At 42.5% G+C, this 25,321-nt stretch overlaps 1 protein-coding gene across 4 annotated transcripts in view; it reads right to left on the bottom strand.

Annotated features, from left to right (window-relative positions):
• Window positions 1–5,606: 5,606 nt before the first annotated feature.
• Window positions 5,607–25,321, bottom strand: part of LOC311058284 (uncharacterized protein) — a 48,979-nt gene continuing 29,264 nt past the window's right edge. For all 4 annotated transcript variants that reach the window (XM_084075684.1, XM_084075687.1, XM_084075685.1 and 1 more), the window contains 4 exons: window positions 22,446–22,635; window positions 16,062–16,135; window positions 12,777–12,905; window positions 5,607–8,333 (listed from right to left, as the gene is read on the bottom strand). In XM_084075684.1, coding sequence (XP_083931810.1) covers window positions 8,212–8,333; window positions 12,777–12,905; window positions 16,062–16,135; window positions 22,446–22,635 — 515 coding nt within the window. In that variant the 3' untranslated portion in view covers window positions 5,607–8,211. The remainder of the gene's footprint in view (window positions 8,334–12,776; window positions 12,906–16,061; window positions 16,136–22,445; window positions 22,636–25,321) is intronic.

The raw sequence follows: 25,321 nt of genomic DNA, 5'->3' as shown, positions 1-25,321 counted from the left end.
CCATCCGTTATTGTTGGTTGGTTCTGTTAGCCTGGAAACCAGACGAATCTGCCAGTGCAAAAAAAAAAAAAGAAAAAAAAAGTCCTCGGCAGATTTGGTCTGGCCCCGCTCGGTTGTGATTGGATTTCCCTGCCCCCGAAGTTGTGGGGCACCAATCAGGGCCCAGTATGCAAATATGGGGCGGGTTTATCACCAGAGGTATCTTTTTCAATCCGCCCCTTGGAAATGTAGGTTCCACACAGAGATTCCAGACGAATATCTACGCAGTGATATTAGTCTGGGCCATGTCAGGCTAAATCTGTTGTACTCTACAGAGGGTATGGGGGGGGGGGGTTTGGTTACTCTTGAAAGTCACAAGTCAGCATCTTTACCCCCTCATCATGTCCACTGACATGAAAACCCCTGCAGACAGGTCTAATCACACGGTTAACGGACAGGAGCAAAGCGTTTTCAGATCAGTGACTGAAAGGACGACGGGCACGTGAAGCGTGTCCTTCAGACTGAGGGTTTTTAAATTTTTATTACTGGGCTTAAAGGGATAGTTCACCCAAAAAATGACTTATTTTCTATCAATTACACACCCCATGAAGCCATGAATTCAGGGAGATTTTTTAGTTTTCGTCGCATTCCTAAGCCAATAATTTGATGACCGGCGGAAAGATGCTAATGTCTCCGGTAGGAGACTCAAAGTTGACACTTTTTGAGTCTCCTACCGGAGCCGCCGCCAGTCATCAAATTATTGGCTTAGGAATGCGACAAAAAAAAAACAGTCTCCACGAATTCAAGTCTCCATGGGGTAAGTAATCGATAGAAAAAGTAATTTTGGGGGTGAACTATCACTTTAAGCCGCACTGTTTCTCAACGCCTGGTCTGGGGACCACCAGAGGTACCAAAATGGACCCTTAATTTAATAAACACTGAGGATTTTACATGCAGATTGGTGTCCCAGAGATGGGCGGGTTAAAACCTATCCAACGGGGGTTCCGTGACCTAATGCATATGGTCGCTGTCGGGTGGAAACCTCATATGTCCAAAGCGGTTACTTTTCAGGATTCAAAGGTAGCAAAAGTAACAGATCTACAAGCTCAAAACGCATCGCTTCGCACCGCGTTTCGAGCTTATGGATCTGCTGCTTGTGATGCTTTTGTGTGACGCTGTAGTATGATCAAGTAGGCGTTAATTTACGAAAAAAAACGCGAAAAGTTAGAATATGGAGATAAGAGGTTTCCCGCCCCGACAGCAACAACATCAAACTGGGGGTCCTTGAAACGAGGGTTGAGAATCAGTGGCTTAATAAGCCACCAGCCAGGCCTCCCTGACTAAGTGCTGTTTTTGCCCTAGCTGGTCTCCTTGGGCGGCTGGGGCACCGCTTGGCTTTGAAACCGGAGAAGGCTGTCTCTCCATTAGAGGACAATGTGCGAGCCGGAGCACAGCAGGGACAGGCACTCCGAGGTCAGCATCATCCCACCAGGGTAGACTTACCGCTCCGTCTATTCAGCCCACAACGCACAGGCCCAGAAGAGCAGAATAATGCTCAATTCCCCCCCATGCATACCGACTGCATTTAATTTCATTTAGTTTATATTGTATAGGTACCACAGAGGGGTCGCACTGAATTTTAGTTGAACATTGTACAATAACAATAAAGGCATTCAATTCAATTCAGTTCAATTAATTAAGCTTCAGTTAAACTCCATTGCATGAGCGTGTCACTTTGCTGAAAACAACTCATTTTCTAAGCTAACACTTCAACTTGTGGCGTGTTGTTAGCTCGAAAAATCATTTATTTTCGGTGAGCAACGCTGACACGCGATGGAATATAAACAAAGCGTCATTCTTCCCGTGGCTCCACCACTAACACACGTGGACCACGGACGGAGTGAGTCGACCACAGAAGGTTGAGACGGACAGCAAAATAAGCTCGTCGTCAACATCATCACACACGCCTCTCTCCACTCCCCCATAAGGCTCAACACTGTACTTCTCTGTTAACGTTTCGTGACTAACGTCAACCTACTACTACGCGCTGACTGTTAGGTGTGCTGCCATTTGACTGAACCTCGTGTTAAACACAATAACGAGGGTTCTGTTGGTCCCATTGAAGTCAGCCAAATCGTCCTCGGGTCAGTATTTTGCCTCCCAGGAGGAACACTAATGATGTGTTTTAGAAAAGAGTACAGTAGGTGCCTCTCTAAATGATGCTCTGTTGCCTCTCACAGAGGCTGATAGAGTGGACACACTCACGCAGCCACAGCCACAATTTAACCAGCCTGTGGCTGTGGAGGGACGAGGCCTATTTTACAATCCAATTTTCTGGGTCACTACCTGACCATTTGAGTCAGCCACGACTCAGTGTGGGTTTTTATTTTTTTAGTGCTTTTCACATAAGCACAAAGAAATACTTCATTCTAACTCTCACCATCTGTGCACACTTCTGCACAGAATATCACTGTGCTGTTTTAATTCTTTAACCCATTAAGCTCATAGCGTAGCACCGAGTGACACGCCATGAGCTTGTAGATCTGCTATTTTTGAATATACATATTTTTTTAATGCAACATTTGTAACCCAAATCTTTGCTTCTGGGGGTCCCGTGAACAAACTATTTTACAGATGTTTGCTTTAAAAATATATATATTCAAAGATTTGCACACATTTTCACGATTTTTCAAAAATAGCAGATCTACAAGCTCATATCACTGCACTCGGTGCCGCGCTAATAGCCAAAGAAATCTTAAAATGACACAGATGCGTTCCCGGTCTTAATAGATTAAAAAAAAAAGCAACATTTTACAGCTGAAAGTACAGTCATTCTACTGTAGGCATTCCCAACCTTTCTCCAAAAAGGTGACCATATCGGGAGGAAGAGGAGGAGGGATTGGCTAGTGCTCCTCCGTCTCCTGACCTGTAGTCAACGCTCAACGAGGAAGTGTCTTGGATCCGAGTTTCTCCTAAGACATTGTCCATATTAGGTAAGAGCTGGCTAAATTTGTAAGCCGAGAGCATTAAATCTGTACTGTGTGTACATAACCGGCTGCTACTAACCTTTATGATGTCCGCGATCCTTTGTTTACCTTACCCAGCCTGCCATGACCATTGTAAAGAAAAGACCAGTGGTGGACAGTAACCAAGTGCATTTACTTCAGTACTGTACTTAAGTACATTTTTAAGTATCTGTACTTTACTATAATATGCATTTTCCGATACTGACTTTCAATCCACTACATTTCAAAGACAAATATATGTCTACATTTTAGTGCAGCAGCAATGCATTGATATTAAAAAGAAAATGGACTTTGCAATTTGTACTGATTACTTTGTCCACCACTGGAAAAGACAACAACATGAAACAAAGCCAGGCAAGGTAGAGATAATAGGCTGCTCTCAGTTGACTGTATAGTTTCCCGCCACTACTCTGACTTTCTTCCAGGTACTGTTACTGTACAAATAAAACAGATGCTTTCTGGGAAACGGGGTGGCAGGAATGTGAGCAGACAGAGACTGGGTGGCCGCCCGCCGCCAAGACTTGACCACTCCCCCCCATTAAAGCGTTTCAGTTAAAGGGATATCCCGCGGTAAATAGTTTTTTAGACAACGTCTTAATGGTCAATTCAAGTGTGCTGCATGCGCAAGCTGACTTGAGTAAAATCCAAGCAACATGCCCTTTTCTTGGCTTCATGGAGAAGATCCACCCGGTGTCTTATTATAAACGGGAGTGCAGTCCAAGTGTTTTCTTTCCAGTGTAGTTTCTGGCATACAGAATTAATGTACGCAGCAGATGGTATGTAAGATGGTAGGATTACATTACTCCACTCTGCGGGAGGGGTATAAACATCTGTCAAATATCTGAATTCATACAGATTTTTTCACTCTTCAACTCCTAAACCACCAACCATCCCCAGAAGAGAAGAAGGATCCAACAGCAGAGTATAACTTCTACCAACTGCAGTTTTTTTGTTGTTTGCCCTCAGTCACCCCATGTGACCGTTCTGGCACCGTGGCCTTCCAGAGATCTCCCATATCTCCACTGGGACAGAGAGAGATGGGAGGTACTCAATCCTTTTCTTCATCTCAGTACAGAGCTCGAGCTAAGAATACGGCCCCATTTTAACCCATTCAATCTGGGAACGCATCTCTATCATTTCAGATTTCTTTGGCTATTCAAAAATAGCAGATATACAAGCTCTTAGCTCGAGCTTGTAGATCTGCAATTCTTTTGAAAAATCATGACAATTTGAGAAAATCTTTGAATATATATATTTTTTTTAAGCAAACATTTGTAACTCAAATCTTTGCTTCTGTGGTATCTACAAATGTCTTCTAAATCCTAACAGTTTTTTGAAAAACATATGTTGCTATAATCAGTGATTCTCAAACTTTTTTCATGTCAAGGACCCCCAAAATGATATGTATTTGGCCGCGGACCCCCATATCAAAATATTTTGTTCCAGGGACCCCCAGAAGCAAAGATCTGAGTTAAAATGTTCACTTTAAAAATATATATATGCAATGATTGGCATTTTCCCAAATTGTCAAGATTTTTCAAAAAATAGCAGATCTATAAGCTCATAGCGCTATGAGCTTGTATATCTACTATTTTTGAATAGCCAAAGAAATCTTAAAATGATACAGATGCGTTCCCGGTGTTAATGGATTAATCAAATAGGGTGCAAAAAAAAAAAAGGGTTCTTCTAGCGAACTTGTTCCTGGATCAGGTGTCACTTTCATGGCAGGCAGAGATCACATTCAAAAACAGATCATCTAAACAGTTTTGTCGTCGTGCCTCTCTTGAGTGTTGAAAAAAAAAAAAAAAGCTCCTTCCTCTAGCGGTTGGGGAATATCAGAGCCTCCTGTCGGGTGGGTTTTTTATCACACAGTATCTTTTCTTGCTAATCCACAGACCATCTGTCTTTGGCATCAGATTCGTTGAACAGTGCTTACAAGCTCTCTGTTCACCAGCTGCAGCACTCTAACAACCAGACCAGCTGAATGGACAGGAATCCTCTGTTTACCACACAAAGACACACTCATAAGATCAACCATAATATTTCCCAGAAATCATCAGGGGAAAGGGAAAATAAGGTGAATGGGGAGGGGGGGGTCAGGAGGAACTATAAATGCATTCATGCCTTTTCAAGGCAAGTCACGAACGATACCTCCGGACAATAAATATAGTTGAAGGTATAAACTGCCCTTCAAAATAACTAAGCCAAGAAAATAGAATTTCCATAGGCAGTGGAATGTTGCGTAACTTGGACAACTTTGGAACACATCCCAGACAGGAGCTTGTCAGTTTGAGAAGAAAAAAAAACAAAAAAAAAACAAATGGGTATTGCTTAATACAAAGACACTATTCTTCTCGAGTTTCCCAAGGGCAATTGATAGCCGCTTTTTCTTTTTTTAACCCATTAAGACCTGAGGACCCGCATCTAAAAAAAATCTAAATCCTAACAATTTTTCGGAAAAAATATAAAAAAAATATTTTCACGATTTTTCAAAAATAGCAGATCTACAAGCTCGTAGCTATGAGCTTGTAGATCTGCTATTTTTGAATAGCCCAAAGAAATCTTAAAATGAGACGCAGATGCGTCCCCGGTCTTAATGGGTTAAATACAAGTGGTTTCATGTTTCAAATCAACATTTTGGTTTGGGCTTCTTTTTGGTTGCATACGTTACTGGTCCTCAAGGGGGTTCCAGAGGGACCCCAGCAACTGATTGATAACTTATAGGAACCAAATGGACCCTTATGGGTCTGTAAGTCCGCGTGTACAAGAGGAACCGAATGGACCCACAAGTGTCCATTTCGGTTCCATTTGTACACACTCAGAGTTAAATTAAACACTGAGGATTTTACTGTGATAGATCGGGGTCCCAGAAATAAGAATTGTACCAAAATGGGGGTCCATGAAATGACAAGGTTTGAGAATCACTGTCATACAGTATGTGATAGGTAGGGTCAACTTTAAGAAGGTTTTTATCACCTAAAGTCAGGTCAAATCAGGTCATACGCTGGGGGCGACGGTCAATTTAACTCTCCAGTTTAAAGAACAGGCATAATAACACGACTCCCTGTGGCTTTGAGCCCTAGGCACTTCAGAAAGGCATCATTACGCAAACAAAACCGCCTATTACACCTTTATGTGCTCTCAGGCCAAAATCCAGCCAGCTGTTACCACCTGAAGCCTCCATGAAGGTTTGCATTGCATTTTTTTTTCATTTGTACAATAGCACCATACGGAAAAGAAACCCAAGAACCACCGGTTGTCTATTAAACCATCAACCATGGACGAGTCTCTCAAATCCACAGATGTCTTTTATAAAAAAAAGGTGCCAAGAGTGTTTCTTTTTTTCTCTTTTTGGAGGATCTAAGACCCCCCTCCTCGAAAAGGTGCTTATTTCCCCCTATACCACAGTGCAATTCAAAAAGGTCCTTGATTTTTTTTTTTATGTCCATCAAGTTTTTTTTTTTAGAGACCTCGGAACAATTCGGTCTTCAATCAAAAGACCACCAAAAGGTAGGCAAGATTTCACAACATCTCTAGGAGATCGGCTCCCACTAAGTGGGCCGTGCCGCTTTGCCGGATATAATAATAATAACAAAATGCAAAACAAAAATAACACATATTTCCCGTCTCTGTCGGGTGGAAACCTCATATGTCCAAAACTGTTACTTTTCAGGATTCAAATTCAAAAATAGCAAAAGTAGCAGATCGACATGCTCAAACGCATCGCTTCGCGGCGCGTTTCGAGTTTGTGGATCTGCTGTTTTTGGATACTTTTGTCTGACGCTGTAGTGTGATCAAGTAGGGCGTTAATTTACGAAAAAACACGAAAAGTTAAAATATGGAGATAAGAGGTTTCTGCCCACAACAGCAACGAACGATTTTGCTTTCTAGCTCTAACAATAATAGTTTTTGTCTGACTACACGTCAAATAATTCAGGAAGTTGCGTTACATATTTAGGCCGGGGGCTGAGAAGAGGGCTTAGGGATGACAATATGAGGACAACAATACAGCCGGTGCAGACAGGCAGACAGCGCTAAAAAGTCTGACCACATCAGGACACGTTTTGGTCATTCCCCTGAACGCCGGTCACACCCGCACCACGCCATCTCTCAGGAACTATTGATGATAGTGCACTGGGTGAACGGATTGATGAATTAGACCTTTATAATAAAACGTCATCCATTACATGACGCATGAGGGTAAACATTAAAAAAAAACAATCAATAACTAAGTAATTGATTTAGTTTTTTTTTTCTTTTTTTCCGAGAACACAGCGGTGAACGTCAATGTTTGGCAGCATTTGGAGGAGAGAGAGAGAGAGAGAGAGAGAGACTGGCGAGTGTGATTGGTTTCCCAGCTTCAGGGGTTTCAGCAGTTTTAAGTCTTATCTTTGGTCAGTTTGAAGGTGCATTATAGCTGTATTGTTTGTTTCACGTAACATAATTTTTTTAACGTATTTTATACGTTTTGGGAAATAAAAACTCCACCTGGGGCCGGTGTCTGGTGTCTTCAAAAGAAATTAGCCACCGCCTGTGGGTGTGAAATATAACTAAAATGAAAACGTCATTGTCTTCTTCTGAATGCCAATGAAACATCGGTGTGTGGCCCGTGCAGACACGATGTCTGTCCTAACAAGGGCGGGGCGACAGTAGTGTGCCCGCCCGCCATGGAAAAAACAGCAGCTGCTTCCTTGTTTACCAGGGCCGGGCAACCTCGTGCTTCCTTATAAGCACTTCCTATCCTCAAATGCCCCCTTGCCCTCGGCTCACTACACATCCCCTGCCAACAACTACAACCAAATCTACAAAACAGTGCAATGTCTATTCATAGGCACAATGGGATACAAATACAGCACACGGAGGGAAAGAGATAAAACTGCAAGATGCATTCATACAGTATATGTACACGCACGCACGCACACACACACTCTCACACACACACACAATATAGAATACAGATAAGTGGGCAGCAGCACTAGCTTGGTGGTGAATTGGGGGGGGGGCAGTCTACAAGGACAGAAGAGTGGTGAGAGACCGGGTCGGTCATTGTTTTGGGGCTTACTGCCTTCTCTTCCAACTCTCCTCCTCTTGAAAGAGTGTGTATATGCTGTGAAGGTCCAGGCTGTGGTAGTAGTAGTCGATGAGACTGGTGGGTTGGTGGTGGTGGTGGTGGTAGAGATGGCTGTGCAAGGGGCTGGGCTGTCTTTTAGCCCGCCTCCTCGTCCTCTCCCGCCTGGGCCGTCTCTTTGCCCTTGTTGCTCTGCCCCACGGCACTGGCCGCTAAGATCCTCTGGACAAAGTCTTTGGTCCGTCCAGCCACCAAGGGACCTGCACACACACACACACACACACACACACACACACACACAGACACAGACACAGACACAGACACAGACACACAGACACACACACACACACACGATGATGACAATGTTTTGCACATAACACTGGGCTGAATAGCAGAATTTTGATTTGTTGTGATTATAATAAGGGAGAATGAGAAAGTAATTGTAGCCGGTAGATACGCGACATAGCCTATACCATGTGCTATAACCACGCCTGCTTCTGTGACCAGCGTGGAAGTGCCTCTCGCCTACAACAATTGCGGGGCATTTTTTTGGGCCTATAAAGTATAGTTTTTGACCCGCGACAGAGGTGCGCCGTCTCAAGCGAACTTAACACATCGGGTGCCAGCATTTTTTCATAACAACTTACCGTGGGTGCCAGCATTCTCCCCATTGACTGCGCTTTGCTGTTTAAAGCTTCCGCGTGCGTTACAAGCAAATCCACGCAAAAAAAAGCATCGATTCATGTTGTCCCATGAGCCTGGCTACAGCCTGGAACCATAACATTTCCCTGGCGAGTTACAACGGGGGGGGGGGATCGCGCATCGCGCATGACCGGTTTTCCCCACAGGAAACAGATTCGGAGATATAGGCGTTTCAAAGTAGGAAATAGACAGGAAGCGGATGGGAAAAAAAAAATTGTTTCCGGTGAGCGATCTGGCACTTCCTTTGCAGGATTACAATGGGTGCTCCCAGAGCTGCTCTAGCCCCGCCCGCGCGGAGAAAAAGGAAAAAAAACGAAAAGACTAAACTCACGGTTCAGACCGTGTTCGGCACCGAAGCGGCGGAAGCGCCACTATGTAAACACACGGTTCAGACCGTGTTCGGCACCCGATGTGTTAAGACAATGAGTTTTATAAGCACTAAGCACACGTTTTACATATTTATTATATTGGATTACAACCTTATGGATGGAAACGTATGTCCAAAACCGTTACTTACCAATGGATCCAATGTAGTTATTATTTAGTCACTAGCTCTTGTTAATACTTTTCATTGGTTAAATATTTAAGTTTTTTTTCTATCTTTCACTTTCAAACCTTTTCAAAAATAGTGAAAATAACACATTCAATAGGTCACAACACGTTGGCTATGTTTGCTACTTTTGCAGGGCATTCATTTACCAAAAAAGAAAAGGTTTCTGTCTGACAGCAACAATATGGGGTGAGAGCTGTGTGTGTGTGTGTGTGTGTGTGTGTGTCTGTGTGTGGTTTTGTAACCGTGTACACATGGGAGTGTTAGTGGTTAACCATAGTGTGGCATCATATCTATAATACGCATTAAGATTGCAGTGCACATCACGAACCTTGGACACAGCAACCGTATATCATATACGTACCGCAACTGACGTCAGCGCTTGGACGCACAAAACAAAGCTAAACCATCTCATTACAAACGGTGAACGGTGTCCAAATAAAGTTAAACAGCCATCTTTTTTACTGGAAATGTTTTTGCACTGCCTTGTGATCTCCTGGTTGTCTGTTTATCAACTAAGCTTCCAGAGCAAAACCTTTCATTTATTTTAGAAGCCAAAGCCACAAAGAAATGAAAGTGATACTTAACTGGGGTTTACTGTATATGTAGAATACAGAGCAGCTTAACGTGCCACTTGTTTTGATGTCGATATGATAGATTGTGTGGTGGCCGGCAACATTGCATATACAGTGGATAAATCCAACAGGATAAAGTAAACATTAAAGGGGTGTAAGTGATTTGTAAGTGTTAAAGAGCTCTAAATTCTGATAGTAATACATTAGAATGAATGACTGTGCTAAATCCAATCATAGAACTGTCGAGTCACTTTGAACAGAACGCTGAACACTGCTAGTCTTGCACATGATGGTTTTGGGTCCTCCCAACATTGCAGAAGCAATAACAACAATAACAAAGACACAATTACAGTAACAATAGCACCAATAGTAAGTAGAACATAAAGACAAATAGCAAAGTATACGTTAGTCGACTCATACCTCATTTTGAGGTGCTTGAAGGTTTTGTGTGCACGGATCCTACTTCTAAATATTACACATATGTATATATGTGTGACTATTATGTGTAAAAGTAGATATTTATGGAGCAGAGAGGGAGAGGCAGAAGAAAAGAAAGGCCCTACAGTATATAACCGTATACTGTAAATAATGAGGGGCTGAAAACCTCTCATTTGAGTGGCTGCGTGATAGCTGTGTGTGTGCGTGTGTGTGTGTGTGTGTGTGTGTGTGTGCATGCGCGTGCGTATGCGCGTGCGTGCATGCTTGTGGTATGCAGACAGGCAGCAGGCCTATGGTGTCAATGGTTCATGACCCGATTTCCTGGGTAATTCGCTTTTCTGGAGAGTATTGCCCTTGGTTCTGGTTTCTTCACGAATAGGGTCCAAGTAAAATTTTGAGTAGATATTTAACAGTCGTTTCTTTATTTCTTCCATTTTTGTTCTCATTCAGGGCTCTGACAGCCGCAGGGCAGTGAGACATCTCCAGCTCTTCCCATTTCTCATCTAACAGTCCGTTACTAGGGTGATGTTTGTCCTTCATAATTCTCAGCACCTGCTGTCGTATTATGTCCTGCAGGGGCAGGAGAGAGCTCCCTGTGGTACGCTCAGCCGACATCACCACCACCTTCCGCAGCACACGTAGGTCCAGGGAAGAGCTCTGCCCCAATACCATGTAGACATGTCCCCTGACAGGATGATCTGTGTTGTGAGCAAAGACGAGTAGAAAGATTTCAGGACCTTCTCACAACGCCTTGAATTTCCTCAGCTGCCTGAGGTGGTAAAGGCGTTGACACGCTTGCCTTACTTTCTTTGCCAGTGATGTGAAAAAATAGGCCCACCACATGTGTCGTCAGAAAACAGCTTGCTAGCCAGCCTGGTGGGGACTAGCACAGTTCCCCTCTTTGTTGTTATCAAGATGGGAGAGAGGGTGGGCATGTAGAACCTGGGAGATGGCGTCGTAGGTGCATATGCTTGCTGCTCAAAGACCTGATACTACTATGGAGGATATTACCCTTAGCCTTATGGGTGAAAAACCACTTGCCATGGGGTTAGCACCTTAAACTGTCTGTGTTTGCGGTGGCATAGGATATTTGATGATTCTACAGGCTTTGCTGACACAACATCCATCATTTATGTCCTGGATGGAGGGACGCTCACATCCGCTGAAGTGCTGGGCTGTCTGCATGACCCTCTGCAGTGGTTTGTGCTGAAGGGCGGTACAGTTCCCGTACCAGGCAGTGATGCAGCCGGTCAGGATACTCCCAGTAGTGCCTCTGTAGAATTAGGGCCTGTAGGAATTTGCAACAGGCGTTGCTGTGCCTTCTTCACCATTAGACATATAAAGGTAGCCGCCTCCTCCGGCTCTGAGGCGTCTGTATCTCGGGCGCGCACCAGCTTCCGCCCTCCCTCGGGAAGTTTCCGCGTGCGTCACAGAAGGGGACGTGACGCATGCGGAAACTTCCCGAGGGAGGGCGGAAGCGATACAAGGTATTGCGATACAGGTCGCTCCAATGAACTGCAGAGGCCAGTGAGGTATCTACAGTAGTTTTCTATATCTATGTTCTTCACCACATGGCCGGTGTGCTTGTCCCAGGAGAGGCCCGCTGTGATGTGTACGCCGAGGAACTCGACGCTGGCGATATAGATGGGGGCGTGCTCTTTTTCCGGGCCTCCTGTAGTCAGCGATCAGCTCCTTGGTCTTGTCGATGTTGACACACGGGTTGTTCTCCAGACACGTTCTAGATCGCTTTCCTGTACACCGTCTCATTTTTGTATTGATTGCTTTTTTTTGATTAATCGAAAAATCGAGAAGCATATTTTTCTAAGTAATTTGTTTTCTTTTTTATACATCAAATGGATGTTATAATTGACCAATCAGTCTGATTAATCACCTAACACTATTTTATGTAACAGTGTTGTACAAAAATCGCAAAAATACAACATCTACAAACTCACAATGTGTCACTATTTAAAAAAGGGAGAAAAAGGGAAATGTATCTCCCTCTGAAAATCGATTGTTTTATTGAAATTGATGATTGATTATTTTTCATAATCTATTAAATGGATGAACTGTTGCATCACTGGACTAGACAGGGTACACTTAGTGGACTAGACAGAGTACAGTCGGTGGACTAGACAGGGTACAGTTAGTGGACTAGACAGGGTACAGTTAGTGGACTAGACAGGGTACAGTTAGTGGACTAGACAGGGTACAGTTAGTGGACTAGACAGGGTAGAGTTAGTGGACTAGACAGGGTACAGTTAGTGGACTAGACAGGGTACAGTCGGTGGACTAGACAGGGTAGAGAGTTAGTGGACTAGACAGGGTACAGTTAGTGTACTAGACAGGGTACGGTTAGTCTACTAGACAGGGTACAGTTAGTGGACTAGACAGGGTACAGTTAGTGGACTAGACGGGGTACAGTAACTGGGTCTCACCACTGGACTCTTTGAGGATGTCCTCCAGGCGCTGGGTCATCCCTCGCTCGTCCGTGTCCTCTTCTTCGCTGCTCTCCACCCGCCGTCGAATCACCTCCTTGATCCGCAACAGTGCCCCCAGCAGGTTCTCTGTGCATCGACAACCGCAGGGATGTTTTTGTTATTATTTATTTTTAGCGGCGCTAGCCGCTCTATACCTTTAGGTATAGAGCGGATATTAGCTCTCTATACCTGGCTTTTGCGTCAACGTTCTGATTGGTCAGACACGTTAACAAAGTGATTGGTCAAGCTTCACGTGACACGTGGCTATAAACACATTATAAACACTTATTGATGACAAAATGTATCAAAGGCGCCGCTACCTTCACACAGGTGGGATTTTTTAATCTCTCAGCACTATGACTGTTAGTAGGAATAAACACAGAAGTACCCGGGAGGAAGTGGACTAAGAAAGGGTGAGGAGAAAAACCCATGTTCCTGTTTTACACAACAACAAAAAAAAGGGTTTCCAGATAGTTTTTTATTTAAATGGGTTCACAGATTGTTTTGTTTTTTAAATGGGTTCCCAGAGAGTTTTTTATTTAAACCAGGGGTCTTCAACGTTTTCAGGCCAAGGACCCCCTAGCTGAGAGAGAGATGAAGCAGGGACCCCCTCTATATTGTATAAAATTGTGTTTCAGATAAACTTCTGCTGCTCTTTTTTCCCTCTACACCTATAACTCTTTGCCAAAAATAGCCGATTTACAAGCTCACAACGCCTCGCGCTGCGAGGCGTTGTGAGCTTGTAGATCTACTTTTTTTGGCTAAAGTTCTCCTCAGAAAAGGGATGCTAGGGTTCAAGTGGTTAATGTAAAAAAAAAACATCACACAAAGATTTGGTGGACCCCCTGTATTAACTCTGAGGACCCCCTAGGGGTCCTGGACCCCCTGTTGAAGACCCCCGATTTAAACCTAATGTTTTGCATTCCAGTTTGTCTCATTTGAATGATATAGTTTTTATGCAAACAGCATAGACCAGAGGTTCCTATAAACCTATTCTGGATCAGGGCCCTCGTCTTGAATACCTAGAAAGTGTTCACGGCCCGTGTGTTAGATTTTAGGTGTGTCAATCCTGTCTATCATGCTTGCACATTGGCATGCTCCATGGCTCTAGGCACACCTAACACACTCATTATTAATTTGTTTGGTGCAGCTGTGTTGCTTACTAGTCTGCCATGTTTTTAATAGGCTCTATGCACAGCAGCCATATTGGGAATGAATTGGGCCCCTTCCTTACTTCCTTCACAGGTGTTACCAATAATACTAATTAAGGCTCTGTTCCATTTAGTGTGGCATAGTGGTTGTTATTTTCAAGGACCCCCATAACTCTGAGAGTTACACACCCACCATGAGGTGCCATTGTTGAACCAAAATGGAGTGTTTCTAGTGAGCCAACATGCACGATATCAGCACCCACACCCAAATGGAACAGAGCCTTCATTAGTATCATTGGTACTCTAACACCTTTGAATGAAGTAAGAAGAGGCCCAATTTCTTTCCAATATGGCTGCTGTGCATAGAGCCTATTCTGATGTAGTTTTTAACCTGCACTGGAAAACAAACTACAAATGGTGTCATGCCCCTTTAAGTTCCTATTTATTCGCATCACAATGAAAACTAATTTATCAAGGTTTTAAAGAAGAAAATGCCATGAAATCTTTTTACATTCATCTTTTTAATATTGATGTTATATGATGTCTATAAAATCTTAGCGTTTTCCCAATTATTTCGGGCCCCATTTGCAATATCCTGACGGCCCACCAGTGGGGCCCAGGCCCACGGGTTGGTTAAACCACACTGGCACAGATAGACAGACAGAGGTCGTGTCTTTTCTTGTTGCTGCTGATAATGCATGCTGGCACGGTGTGCTTCTTCCTCAATGCAAAGCTCCTCCCTCTCCCAGATCATGTGACCCCTGGCAACCTTTTCTGTCTGTCTCAATGATTCTATTATGGATTTAACTCCGCTTCTACCCTCGACTCGTCTCTCTAGGAGGGAGAAAAGGTGGTGTGAGACTCGCTCCTACTTTGCACTTGCCCGTTCCGACCCATTCTCTCACACACTCTCTCTCTCTCTCACACACTCACACACACACACACACACACACACACACACACACCACGCAGTCAGTGTAATTGAGGTCAGGCTTCCCCGGAACTGGAACGCTGCCAAAGTCCTGGCTTTTTGGAAGTTCACCCGTTGAGTTTCGCTGCTAGCCATGAACACATATGTATTTACAGCTTTATTTTATACAAATTACAGCGATGAAGAGACAAAAGAGAAAATAGGGAGGGGGGGGGGGGTAGAGAGAGAGAGAGAGAGAGGCAGCGGATGGGGGAAAAAAAGACCCGTCATGGGAGTGAAGGAAGGAAGGAAGGAACAGGCGAGAAAGAGGAAAAGAGGAAGTGGGGAAGAGGGGGGGGGGGGGGGTTATTCGTGAGGTTAGGCCTGTGAATCTTGGCCCTCTGCCAAAGCAGCGAGGAGAACCGCTGAGGAGGAACACTGGAGCCAACAGTAAAAAACCTTCACAACGGAATGCCAGCCCAAAAAGCACTGGAATGTTTGGAACGCTGAACTCCCGGGGAAAGAGGACAAAGGAAGTGGCCCGGGCTGAATTATAAGAAGCTAGCTTACCGAAAAGGAATGGTGGGAGTGGAGGGCGGCCAGATTTTTGGTGGCGTGGAATTGAAAAGTTGTGGGTTATCATAACGTTTGCTGTCGGGGGCAGAAACCTCTCATCTCAGTACTTTTTGTGTTTTCGTAAATGAACCCCCTACTTGATCATAACTACAGCGCCACACAAAAGCATCAAAAATAGCAGATTCGCGCCGCGTTTCGAGCTTGTAGATCTGCTACTTTTGCTGTTTTTGAATTTGTATCCTGAAAAGTAACAGTTTTGGACATATGAGGTTTCCACCCAACAAGAGACGATAAAAAAGATTAGGCAGTTCCTCCCCCCCTCCCCCGTTTTGGGTGATTTTTTTCAGTCGTGATTAAGGTGGAATTTGAGGACTATAAGGATTGAGGGCAGTGAGTCACAGAATAGTCTTAATTTGAAACAAATGACACGATACACTCACCAACCATGACTGGGCAAATTGTAGGAGAGAGAGAGAGAGAGAGAGAGAGAGAGAGAGAGAGAGAGAGAGAGAGAGAGAGAGAGAGAGAGAGAGAGAGAGAGAGGGGTAGAGAGAAAGAAGGAAAGAAAGAAAGAAAGAGAGTTTGGTTGTAGCATTTAGTACTGACCATATTCCTGGTTTAGCCCCCAAAGTTTGATCTTGTTGGCTTCGTGCTGTGCCTTCTTCTTCAGACGACAGGCCCTGGGAACACACATTTTAACAATTTATTCATGTCCACATAAAGGAGAGCATACAAGGACACAAATATTAACCCATTAAGACCGGGAACGCATCTGTGTCATTTTTAGATTTCTTTGGCTATTAAAAAATAGCAGATATACAAGCTCATAGTGCGGCACCGAGTGCCACGCTATGAGCTTGTAGATCTGCATTTCTTTTGGGAAAAATTAATATTTGTGCAAATCTTTGAATATATATATATTTTGTTTTTAAAGCGAACATTTGTAACTCAAATCTTTGAATATATATATATATTTTTTTAAAGCGAACATTTGTAACTCAAATCTTTGCTTCTGGGGATTCTAGAAATGTCTTCTAAATCCGAACAGTTTTGTTTTTTTCAAACCTATGTTGCTATAATAATATCAGTGGTTCTCAAACTTTTTCATGTCAAGGACACCTAAAATGATATGTATTTGGCCGTGGACCTCCATCTCAAAATATTTTGTTCCAGGGCTTTAAAAATTATATATATTCAAAGATTTGCACACATGTTAACGATTTTTTCAAAAATAGCAGATCTACAAGCTCATAGCGCGGTACTCGGTGCCACGCTATGAGCTTGCAGATCTGCTATTTTTTTGAATAGCCAAAGAAATCTAAAATGACAGATGCTTTCCCAGATTAAATGGGTTAAAGGTGCAGGTTACATTCACAAAATCATGGCATATGTCTTCAGGATATAATAAGCATGTCACTCAGTACTCTATGGGTATAAGTAGCAGCGTCTCCTCCATATGTGCATGGCGGCTGCCAATTATGGCAGAGACAGCACAATACTTTGCCAGCCTTTTTGCCTCCCAAGTTGTTGAAGCCCTCTAACAACCAGTCTGTGGGTATGTATGTATGTATGTCCTAGGCTGCCAAATACAAAAACAAATAGCCTGCACCTATAGCCCAGCTCTGAGATGGTACTGTATAGGAGCGGTTGGTATTTAATGGCCGTGGTCATAAAAGGCTCTAGGCTGAGGTGCAGGCTATCTCTAATACAACTAAGTAACTACTGTAAGTACATATACTCAAGTACTGTACATAAGTAAAGTGTTGAGGTATTTTTACTTTAATGGAGTATTTCCAATTTTCTGTACTTTTACTTTTACTTCTACTCTACTTCTACTCTACATCTCAGAGGCTAATATTGTACTTTTACTCGACTACAATTATTTGAAAACTTTAGTAGTTGAGTTTGGCTATTTGAAAATAGCTGATCTACAAGCGCACAACACGTCGCGATGCGACGTGTTGTGCGCTTGTAGATCTGCTAATTTCAAAAGATTTTTTATACATTTTAGACATATGAACACTTGTGAAACGGGACATTTTGCAAAATGAGTACTTCCTACTTTTGGTACTTAAAATACATTTTGATACCAATACTTTTGTACTTTTACTCAAGTACATTTTTAACACCGGACTTTTTACTTGGTAACAGAATATTTCTGCATTGCAGTATTGATACTTTTACTTAAGTTAAAACACTTTTTTCCCCACCACTGCACACACACACACAGGTGAGTTAAGGAGAGGAACATCTCGGGACACACAACTGCCTCACGCTCTAGTAGAACGGAGGCAGAGAGGAAATCCCCCTGTGCAGTTCCCACTGTCTGTGCTCCCCACATGGCTCTGCGTTATTGAGACAGATGGCTCCCGCTGCGAGCTCTTGGAGAGCAATGAATGGAAGATGTATTCCCAAGCTGGAGGGGTGACTGAGTCCAAAGCTCCCCGCCTCTCCTCTGCTCCCATTATCAACACCAGGCTGGCTCTTTTTAAAGGGGGAGCTCCACCAATACAATGCAGGGTGTCAAAAATAGCAGATATGGGACGCTATAATTTTGCTGGAGACCCTCTGGATCCACTCCAAATTCATAATTTAATAATATAAATCGATTAATAATTCATCCCTATTTTGGGCATGTCGGCATAGGCAAAAAGGTTTCCAAAAATGTCAAAATTAGTGAAAATAGCCGATCTACAAGCTTGTTGGTGTCATCAAGCGTGTGTCCGACAACCGTGAAAAGTGGAACGGAAAAAATAACGGCTTGGGTTTAAAAGATCAGGGAACTGACCGATGGAAGTAATTTGTTTCTCCTCCCTCCCCTTCATTACAAGCAGGAATTGTGTGAAGAGAGAAGATGAGTGGAAATGTTTACGCTTTGTAACTTTGTAGCTGCTTGTGTGAAGTTGAAGCCAGCTCAACTTTATGTTGTATCTTCTTTGTAGCTACAAGTGTTTGCTGGGCATCAGCTTGTATATTTTCATGTTGCTGGCTTCCACTGAAAACGAATGGTTGTTGCCTGTAGCTTTGTTGCTTGCTAAGAGTGAACGCCACACATAGCGCCAAACAACTCATGTTTGATGTGCTCATCCTCCACCGCTTGTTTGTTTGTTTGTTTGTCTTCTCATCCCTCAAGCAAACTACCTCAGCACGCCGGTTTTTGATGGTGTCATGAAAAGAACTTAAGAAGACAACAGTGTTTGGAATCATAAAAAAGCATACACATGTATGCCGGAGGAGACATAATGCTTGTACTGTACGTGAAAGCCAGCAGAATTGTTGCCCCCCCCCTCTGTACTGTGGCAATGAGCCAAAAAGCAAAGTTATGACATTGCTATATTTGTCTGCTTGAAGAACCCCGCCTGCCTCTCTCTTCCTTTTCCTCTACTAACGACAACTCCTGTCATCTGTTGCTTCCGTTCACAGTTGAACTTTACATGACTCTCCTCTGCTCTGCCGTCTGTCTCCTCCACCTTGACGCCTGTCTCCCTCCATCCTGCAACCCCCCCCCCCACAACAACCTATGCATCTATCCGTCCATCCGACAGTCATTGTTCTGTCATACCGTGTGGTTCCCAAACTTTTTAGCTCAAGACCCAAAAGAGAAAATAGATGTTTGAAGGGGACCCAAACTAGTGAAAATAGTAGATCTACAAGCTGCTTGTAGATCGGCTATTTTCACTTCTTCTTAACACATGGGGTGCCAGCATTTTTTCATAACAACTTACGTTGGGTGCCAGCATTCTCCCCATTGACTGCGCTTTACTGTTTAAAGCTCTAGAATCCACGACGAGCAAATCCATGTAAAAAAAATGCATCCATTCATTATATAGAGGTCTCGTACAATCGGGGGGAAAAAATTAAAAACATTCGGAAAACCGTTCCATAGTTGCAGCCAGTTGAAAATAGTCAAAAATAGTCAAAAATACATTGTAAAAAAAAAAGTACACAGGAGCCGAGATACAGGCTTTTGAAGTCATAAGTTAACCAGGAAGTGGATGGGAGTCTAAATCTTCGAAAAATGATATCTCCTGTTGCTATGGAGGAAAAAAGAAAAAAGAAATTGGAAAAACAGTATATATACGGTTTTGGCACTCAACAGTTGTAATTGAAAAGAAGTATATATACGGTTTTGGCACCCAATGTGTTAAAAGTTAAATTGATGGAATTTATGCATTTTATGTAAAAAAAAAAAAATAAGTATGAAAAACTTTGAATATATATTTTTTGAAAATATTTTAAATATATATATATATTTTTTTAAATAAACAAAAAAGGGGGACATTTACTCGCGACCCACAAAAATAGATCCACAACCCACAAATGGGTCCCGACCCACTGTTTAGGAAACAGTGGTGTACAAGGTTGCACCATCATAATGCAAATCAAATCAATTCATTTACATGCAGGATTTAGAAGTAGGGACGTCCAGAGCAAGTGTCAGCCGTCAGTCCCGATCCGAGTTACTTATCCCCTTTCAACCTGGCATTCCTACTTTAGGCATGTCTTTAAAGGTGATTACAATTTCTCCCAAAATATCAAATATTGCTTGTATATCTGCTATTATTAAATAGCCAAAGGATAAAATAATTGTTTTAGCTAAAATCTTAAATGACACAGATGCGTTCCAGGATTGAATGGGTTCATGTTGAGTGTCTGCCAACACACAGTCTCTCTCCCGATACCAACTTTATATATAGCTGCACAATGCATACTTCAAGGCCAGTGGCTCATCAGGTTGGTGCCTTGCATGGTTTCCTACGCATTCAGTGTGTGAATGTGTGTGTGAATGGGTGAATGTAATGCACAATCATTGTGAAGCGCCTTGGATAAAGGCGCTATATAAATGCACCATTTACCATTTTACACTTAAGGAATAGTTCAGTACTCAAGGGCTGATACCCTTCATTTAACAAAATGCTTATGCCTCCAGTTGACATTTCTCAGTTACCATGGTGTCAATGTAAAAACATTTTTTTTTGTGATTAGTGATAGAGATTAGTGGCTGCTGGACAGCTTTGTGTATCTGGTGTGCTACGTGTCTGAAATATCTCAAGTCATTGCTGTCTTGTGTTAGTAGCTCTGGTCCAAGGTCTGCAGCTATTCTGCCCATGCAATGGTAGACTTCATTGTTTTGCATAATAAGAGTTCTAGTCCAATGGTTCTCAACCTGTGGGTCCACATGATTTTTTGGGGGTCCACATACTGTATGACAGTGAAGTGACAATGTAATGACTATTAAGACCTTTTTTAAAAATTCAATGAAAAAATACCATTACTGCATCAAAAGTAATCAACAAACTATACTATAAAAACTGGTCAAACATTTGCCAAATGTATTTTTGAAGATAGCTGATCTACAAGCTCACAACGCCTCGCAATGCAAGGCTTTGTGAGCATGTAGATCAGGTATTTTTGCAATATTGCCTCAACTCCTACGATTCCAAGTGCTTGTCTGGGCGAGGGGTCCCCAATTCAAATATGATTATTTTGGGGGTCCCCAGTTCAAATATGATTATTTTGGGGGTTCAGGTCGCGAACCACTGTTCTAGTCGACACTTTTTAGGTCCAGGTTGAATCTGGCTGTAAATAATTACCCTTCAAAACATTTCCACAATGCAGACATTAATAGCTGCCGCTAAACAGTAAACATATTAACTTTGCTGTCTCGGTGTCTCTGAGGTTAATGTCTGTTTATTTAACAGCTGATGTAGATGAAGCGCAATGCAGTAAAATATAGACCTTGTCAGTGGAATTGCGTTGCTAGGGAACAGTTTGGGTCCCAGTTTATTAGCTGTCAGCTACTGATATTCACAAACACTGCTACAGGATATTAACTTGGGACCTGTTTGGAATGTTTATGTTGTCAACTGTGACGAAAAGTCTATACAAAGGATCGGAATATCTTCAGGCGTATTATCAATTCTCAATCCCCATATTGAAGATAAAATCGTGGACATCCCTATTTAGAAGTTTGTTGTCATTTTGCATTTATTTACAGGTGCCAATATCGAAAGGAACAAAGCCACTGGGCCAAATATTTCTTTAATATACGGTGTATTTTTCAACAGGTTTTATTTTGGTTTTTCATTTCAGTACTTCATAGATTGATGAATTGCAAGTTAAAACCAATGGCAACTCCTCTGAACCCTCGCATCCCTTTTCTAGAGCTAACATTCGGCAAAAACTAGCAAATGTACAAGCTCACAACGTGAGCAGTACATCACAACAAGCATTGCGATGTGTTGTGAGCTTGTAGGTCGGCTATTTTCGGCGAGAAAACAGAGACTGTCAGATAAGTACATGGTTAGTATAGGGTTTAAGTTGTTAACGAAAAGGCTACTTTCTAATCGACAGCAAGTTCTTCCAGGTCACAGATGAACCGATAAGCTATAGAAAGGAACACAGGTCCAGTGGGAAACTAAACATTGTGAGCTACTTTTTCTTATTGCTTATTGCTTTGAAAAATGGTCGGGAAAAAGTAGACATGATTTGAACATGCACAGTAAATCAAACCTAAATAAACCGAGTTCCTGTGTCTACACAAAAAAGGAGGTGGTGCCCCCAGAGGCAAAAACAAAGGAAAAAATATATTAAATTTTCCTTTTTGTTTTACCAAATGGGTTCCCAGATTGTGCCTCGATCTCCAGGCTTTTATTTTTTATTTTTGCTAAAAAATAAAAGCCTGGACCAGCGAGTCAGTGTTCCGGGTATAGGAAGTGTTTCATTAGCTAGTCATTTCAAAATGACTAGCTATTAGGCCTTAAATGTCCAAAATATTACATGTATTTGGGCCCAAAATATAAAATATAAAAAATAAAATATAAAAAATAAAATATAAAATATAAAATATAAAATATAAAATATAAAATATAAAACATAAAACATAAAACATAAAATATAAAGTATATTAACATAAATATAAAAGCATGGTGGCCAGAGTTCTCAGGTGCCCAGTGCCCACTACGCCAGTTACCTAATAGAGCAGCGTACCTGGATGCCAGTTTGTTCTTCTCCTTGCGGGAGCGGGCGCGGGCCACGGCGGGCAGGTCGTTGACCGGGCCCATGCCGTCGATGGCGGCGTTGAGCTTCTGCAGCTGCTCGCCGATGTTGTGGAGTTTCTGGGGGTTGGGCGTCAGGTCACTGGCGTCCGTCTTACGAGCTTTACGCCTCCCCTTCTTTCCTGGAGGACAGATGCAGCAAGGCTTACGTCACTACTGGGCCTGTCACAATTATTACATAATCACCTAATCGCGATTATTTGAGATAATCGCAATTATTTAGCATAATCGTTTCCATGTTGAAAAATGTTCATATTTTTTCAAACATTTTCCAAGAATAGCAGAAATAGCAGATCTACAAGCTTACAATGTGTCACTTTGTGATGCGTTGTAAGCTTGTACTTTTTTACTTTATTTGTTTATTTGGACAGGACAATGCATATTAGTCACATGGACGTAAATACACCGGATTTAGCAAAGATGCTAGTTTTCATTCGCAGTCCTCACAGAAAACATAAAATCAGAAAACAGACAGACAAACAGTGGAATATATTTACATAACACAGTATAAAAATAAACCTTTTATAGCTGAATAGCTGAATAGTAGATCAGCTATTTCTGCAAAACATTTTTTTTTTTAAATATGTCAGTAATTTCTTTGTATATTTCAGTTATTTGTCAAAACTGTCCCGTGCATTACAAAGCCTAAAAGGCAAACAGAAATTAAATTTGTATTCATGTGTTCCAATGTTCAATGCCAAAAACACAATCGTTAATCACAATTATTTGTGTGACAATCAATCGTCAACTTAAATCTGTAATCATGACAGCTCTAGTCACTACACTGTCCCAAAGAAAACTAGACAAACATTTCCTTTGACTTCTAATTAGTTCACTTCTTTCTTTTCTTACTATTATTATTTCTTTACCACCTTAGGTGCAAATGATTGTCTTTTGTAAAATATGTGTGAAATACCTCTCTATATTCTGATAGTAATCATTGCTATGGGACGTTTGTTCAGAAACAGGGGTCTGTCTCCCTGTCTCTCCAGCTCTCTAGTACAGTGGTTCTCAAACTTTTTCACACCAAGGACCCCCAAAATGATATGTATTTGGCCGCGGACCCCCATCTAAAAATATTTTGTTCCAGGGACCCCCAGGAGCAAAGATTTGAGTTACAAATGTTTGCTTTAAAAATATATATATTCAAAGATTTGCACAAATTTTCAAGCTTTTAAAAAAATAGCAGATCTACAAGCTCATAGCGCGGCACTCGGCGCCGCGCTATGATCTTGTATATCTGCTATTTTTGAATAGCCAAAGTATAAAAGGTCATAATTATTCTGATGCTATATTAACACATTTTGCTGGGTACCCCCTGGAACCCCCTCAAGTACCCCTGGGGGTCCCCGGACCCCAGTTTGAGAACCAATGCTCTAGTAAACAGAAAATGCATTTGCAGAAAATTGGTACGCTACCCAGCTGAAAATGCATTAGGAAAAATCGAAAAAGTTGACACGCGTTGCAATGTGACACGTACAGTTAGACTAATGTTTGACAACAAACACAAACTCAGATGGGGGTCAGTGGCCAAATACATATCAATTCGGGGGTACTTGACATGAAAATGTTTGAGAACCACTGACCTAATGCTATGACCTCTGCCTATCATGAAATGTGATCAACACAGCTCAAAACACTTTGCTTCGTGCCGAGTCTCAAGCTTGTAGATCTGCTACTTTTGATGCATTTGTGTGACACTATAGAATGTAGATGATCAAGTAGGGCGTTAAAATATGGAAATAAGAGGTGTCTCTGGCCGACAGCAACGATATATTCTATAATCCAAAAAAGAGAGGGTGGAGCAGAGAGGGAGAGGCCGAAGAAAAGAAAGGCCCTATATAACCTATACTGTAAATAATGAGGGGCTGAAAACCTCTCATTTGGGTGGCTGCCTGATAGCTGTGTGTGTGTGTGTGTGTGTGTGTGTGTGTGTGTGTGTGTGTGTGTGTGTGTGTGTGTGTGTGTGTGTGTGTGTGTGTGTGTGTGTGTGTGTGTGTGTGTGTGTGTGTGTGTGTGTGTGTGTGTGTGTGTGTGTGTGTGTGTGTGAGTAGTGAGTACTTCACTGACTGATGTGAAACTGACAGCTATCGAGCATCGAGCATGCAGCCTACCCAATGAGGTGAAGTAAAAGCAACACGTGTGTGTGTGTGTGTGTGTGTGTGTGTGTGTGTGTGTGTGTGTGTGTGTGTGTGTACGCCTCTGTGAGACATGACAACGGAGTGACAAGAAGACAGAGTGAAGTGACAGGAGATGTGTTTCAGCGTGGCCATTCATTCCCCTGTCATGACGACAGTGGCATTGCATGGTTTCATAGCCTGCGTCCCTCATACATTAAAGGTCAGCGATACCCGACCTGTGGGGCGGGGCCCACTAGTGGGCTGTGATCATATTGTTGTTACAATGTTGGCCTATTATGACATGCCCAGAAGAATAGGGATGCTAGGGTTGGTTGTGTGGTGGAGTGCATCAGACATGATACAACATGAAGCTTTGCAGCAGCAAGTTCTTCCCTCAGCTTGTCAAACTGGCCAGGCTGAACCTGTTCACTAGGGCTCTAAAACAGTTTCATTTTCATTTCCCATAACTCTGAGAGTGTACAAATGGAACCGTAAGGGTTCCATTTGTACACTCTCAAGAGATACAGACCTTTAAGGGTCCAATTTAGAACCCCTCAAGGAACGCTGAGGGTCCCTGGACCTCACTTTGTTTTGAGAACCACACTGATCCTGTGCATCCTGATTCAAATTCAAGAGCTCAGCTTTGCTGGTCAGAGTCCAATGCGAAATGGAAGAACAGAGAGAGAAA

This window comes from Gymnoscopelus microlampas (assembly GCF_963454915.1).
Source record: "Gymnoscopelus microlampas genome assembly, chromosome: 2".
NCBI classification, from domain to species: Eukaryota; Metazoa; Chordata; class Actinopteri; order Myctophiformes; family Myctophidae; genus Gymnoscopelus; species Gymnoscopelus microlampas.
The sequence above is the reverse complement of the archived record's forward strand: the minus strand, read 5'-3'. Positions and strand labels throughout refer to the sequence as shown.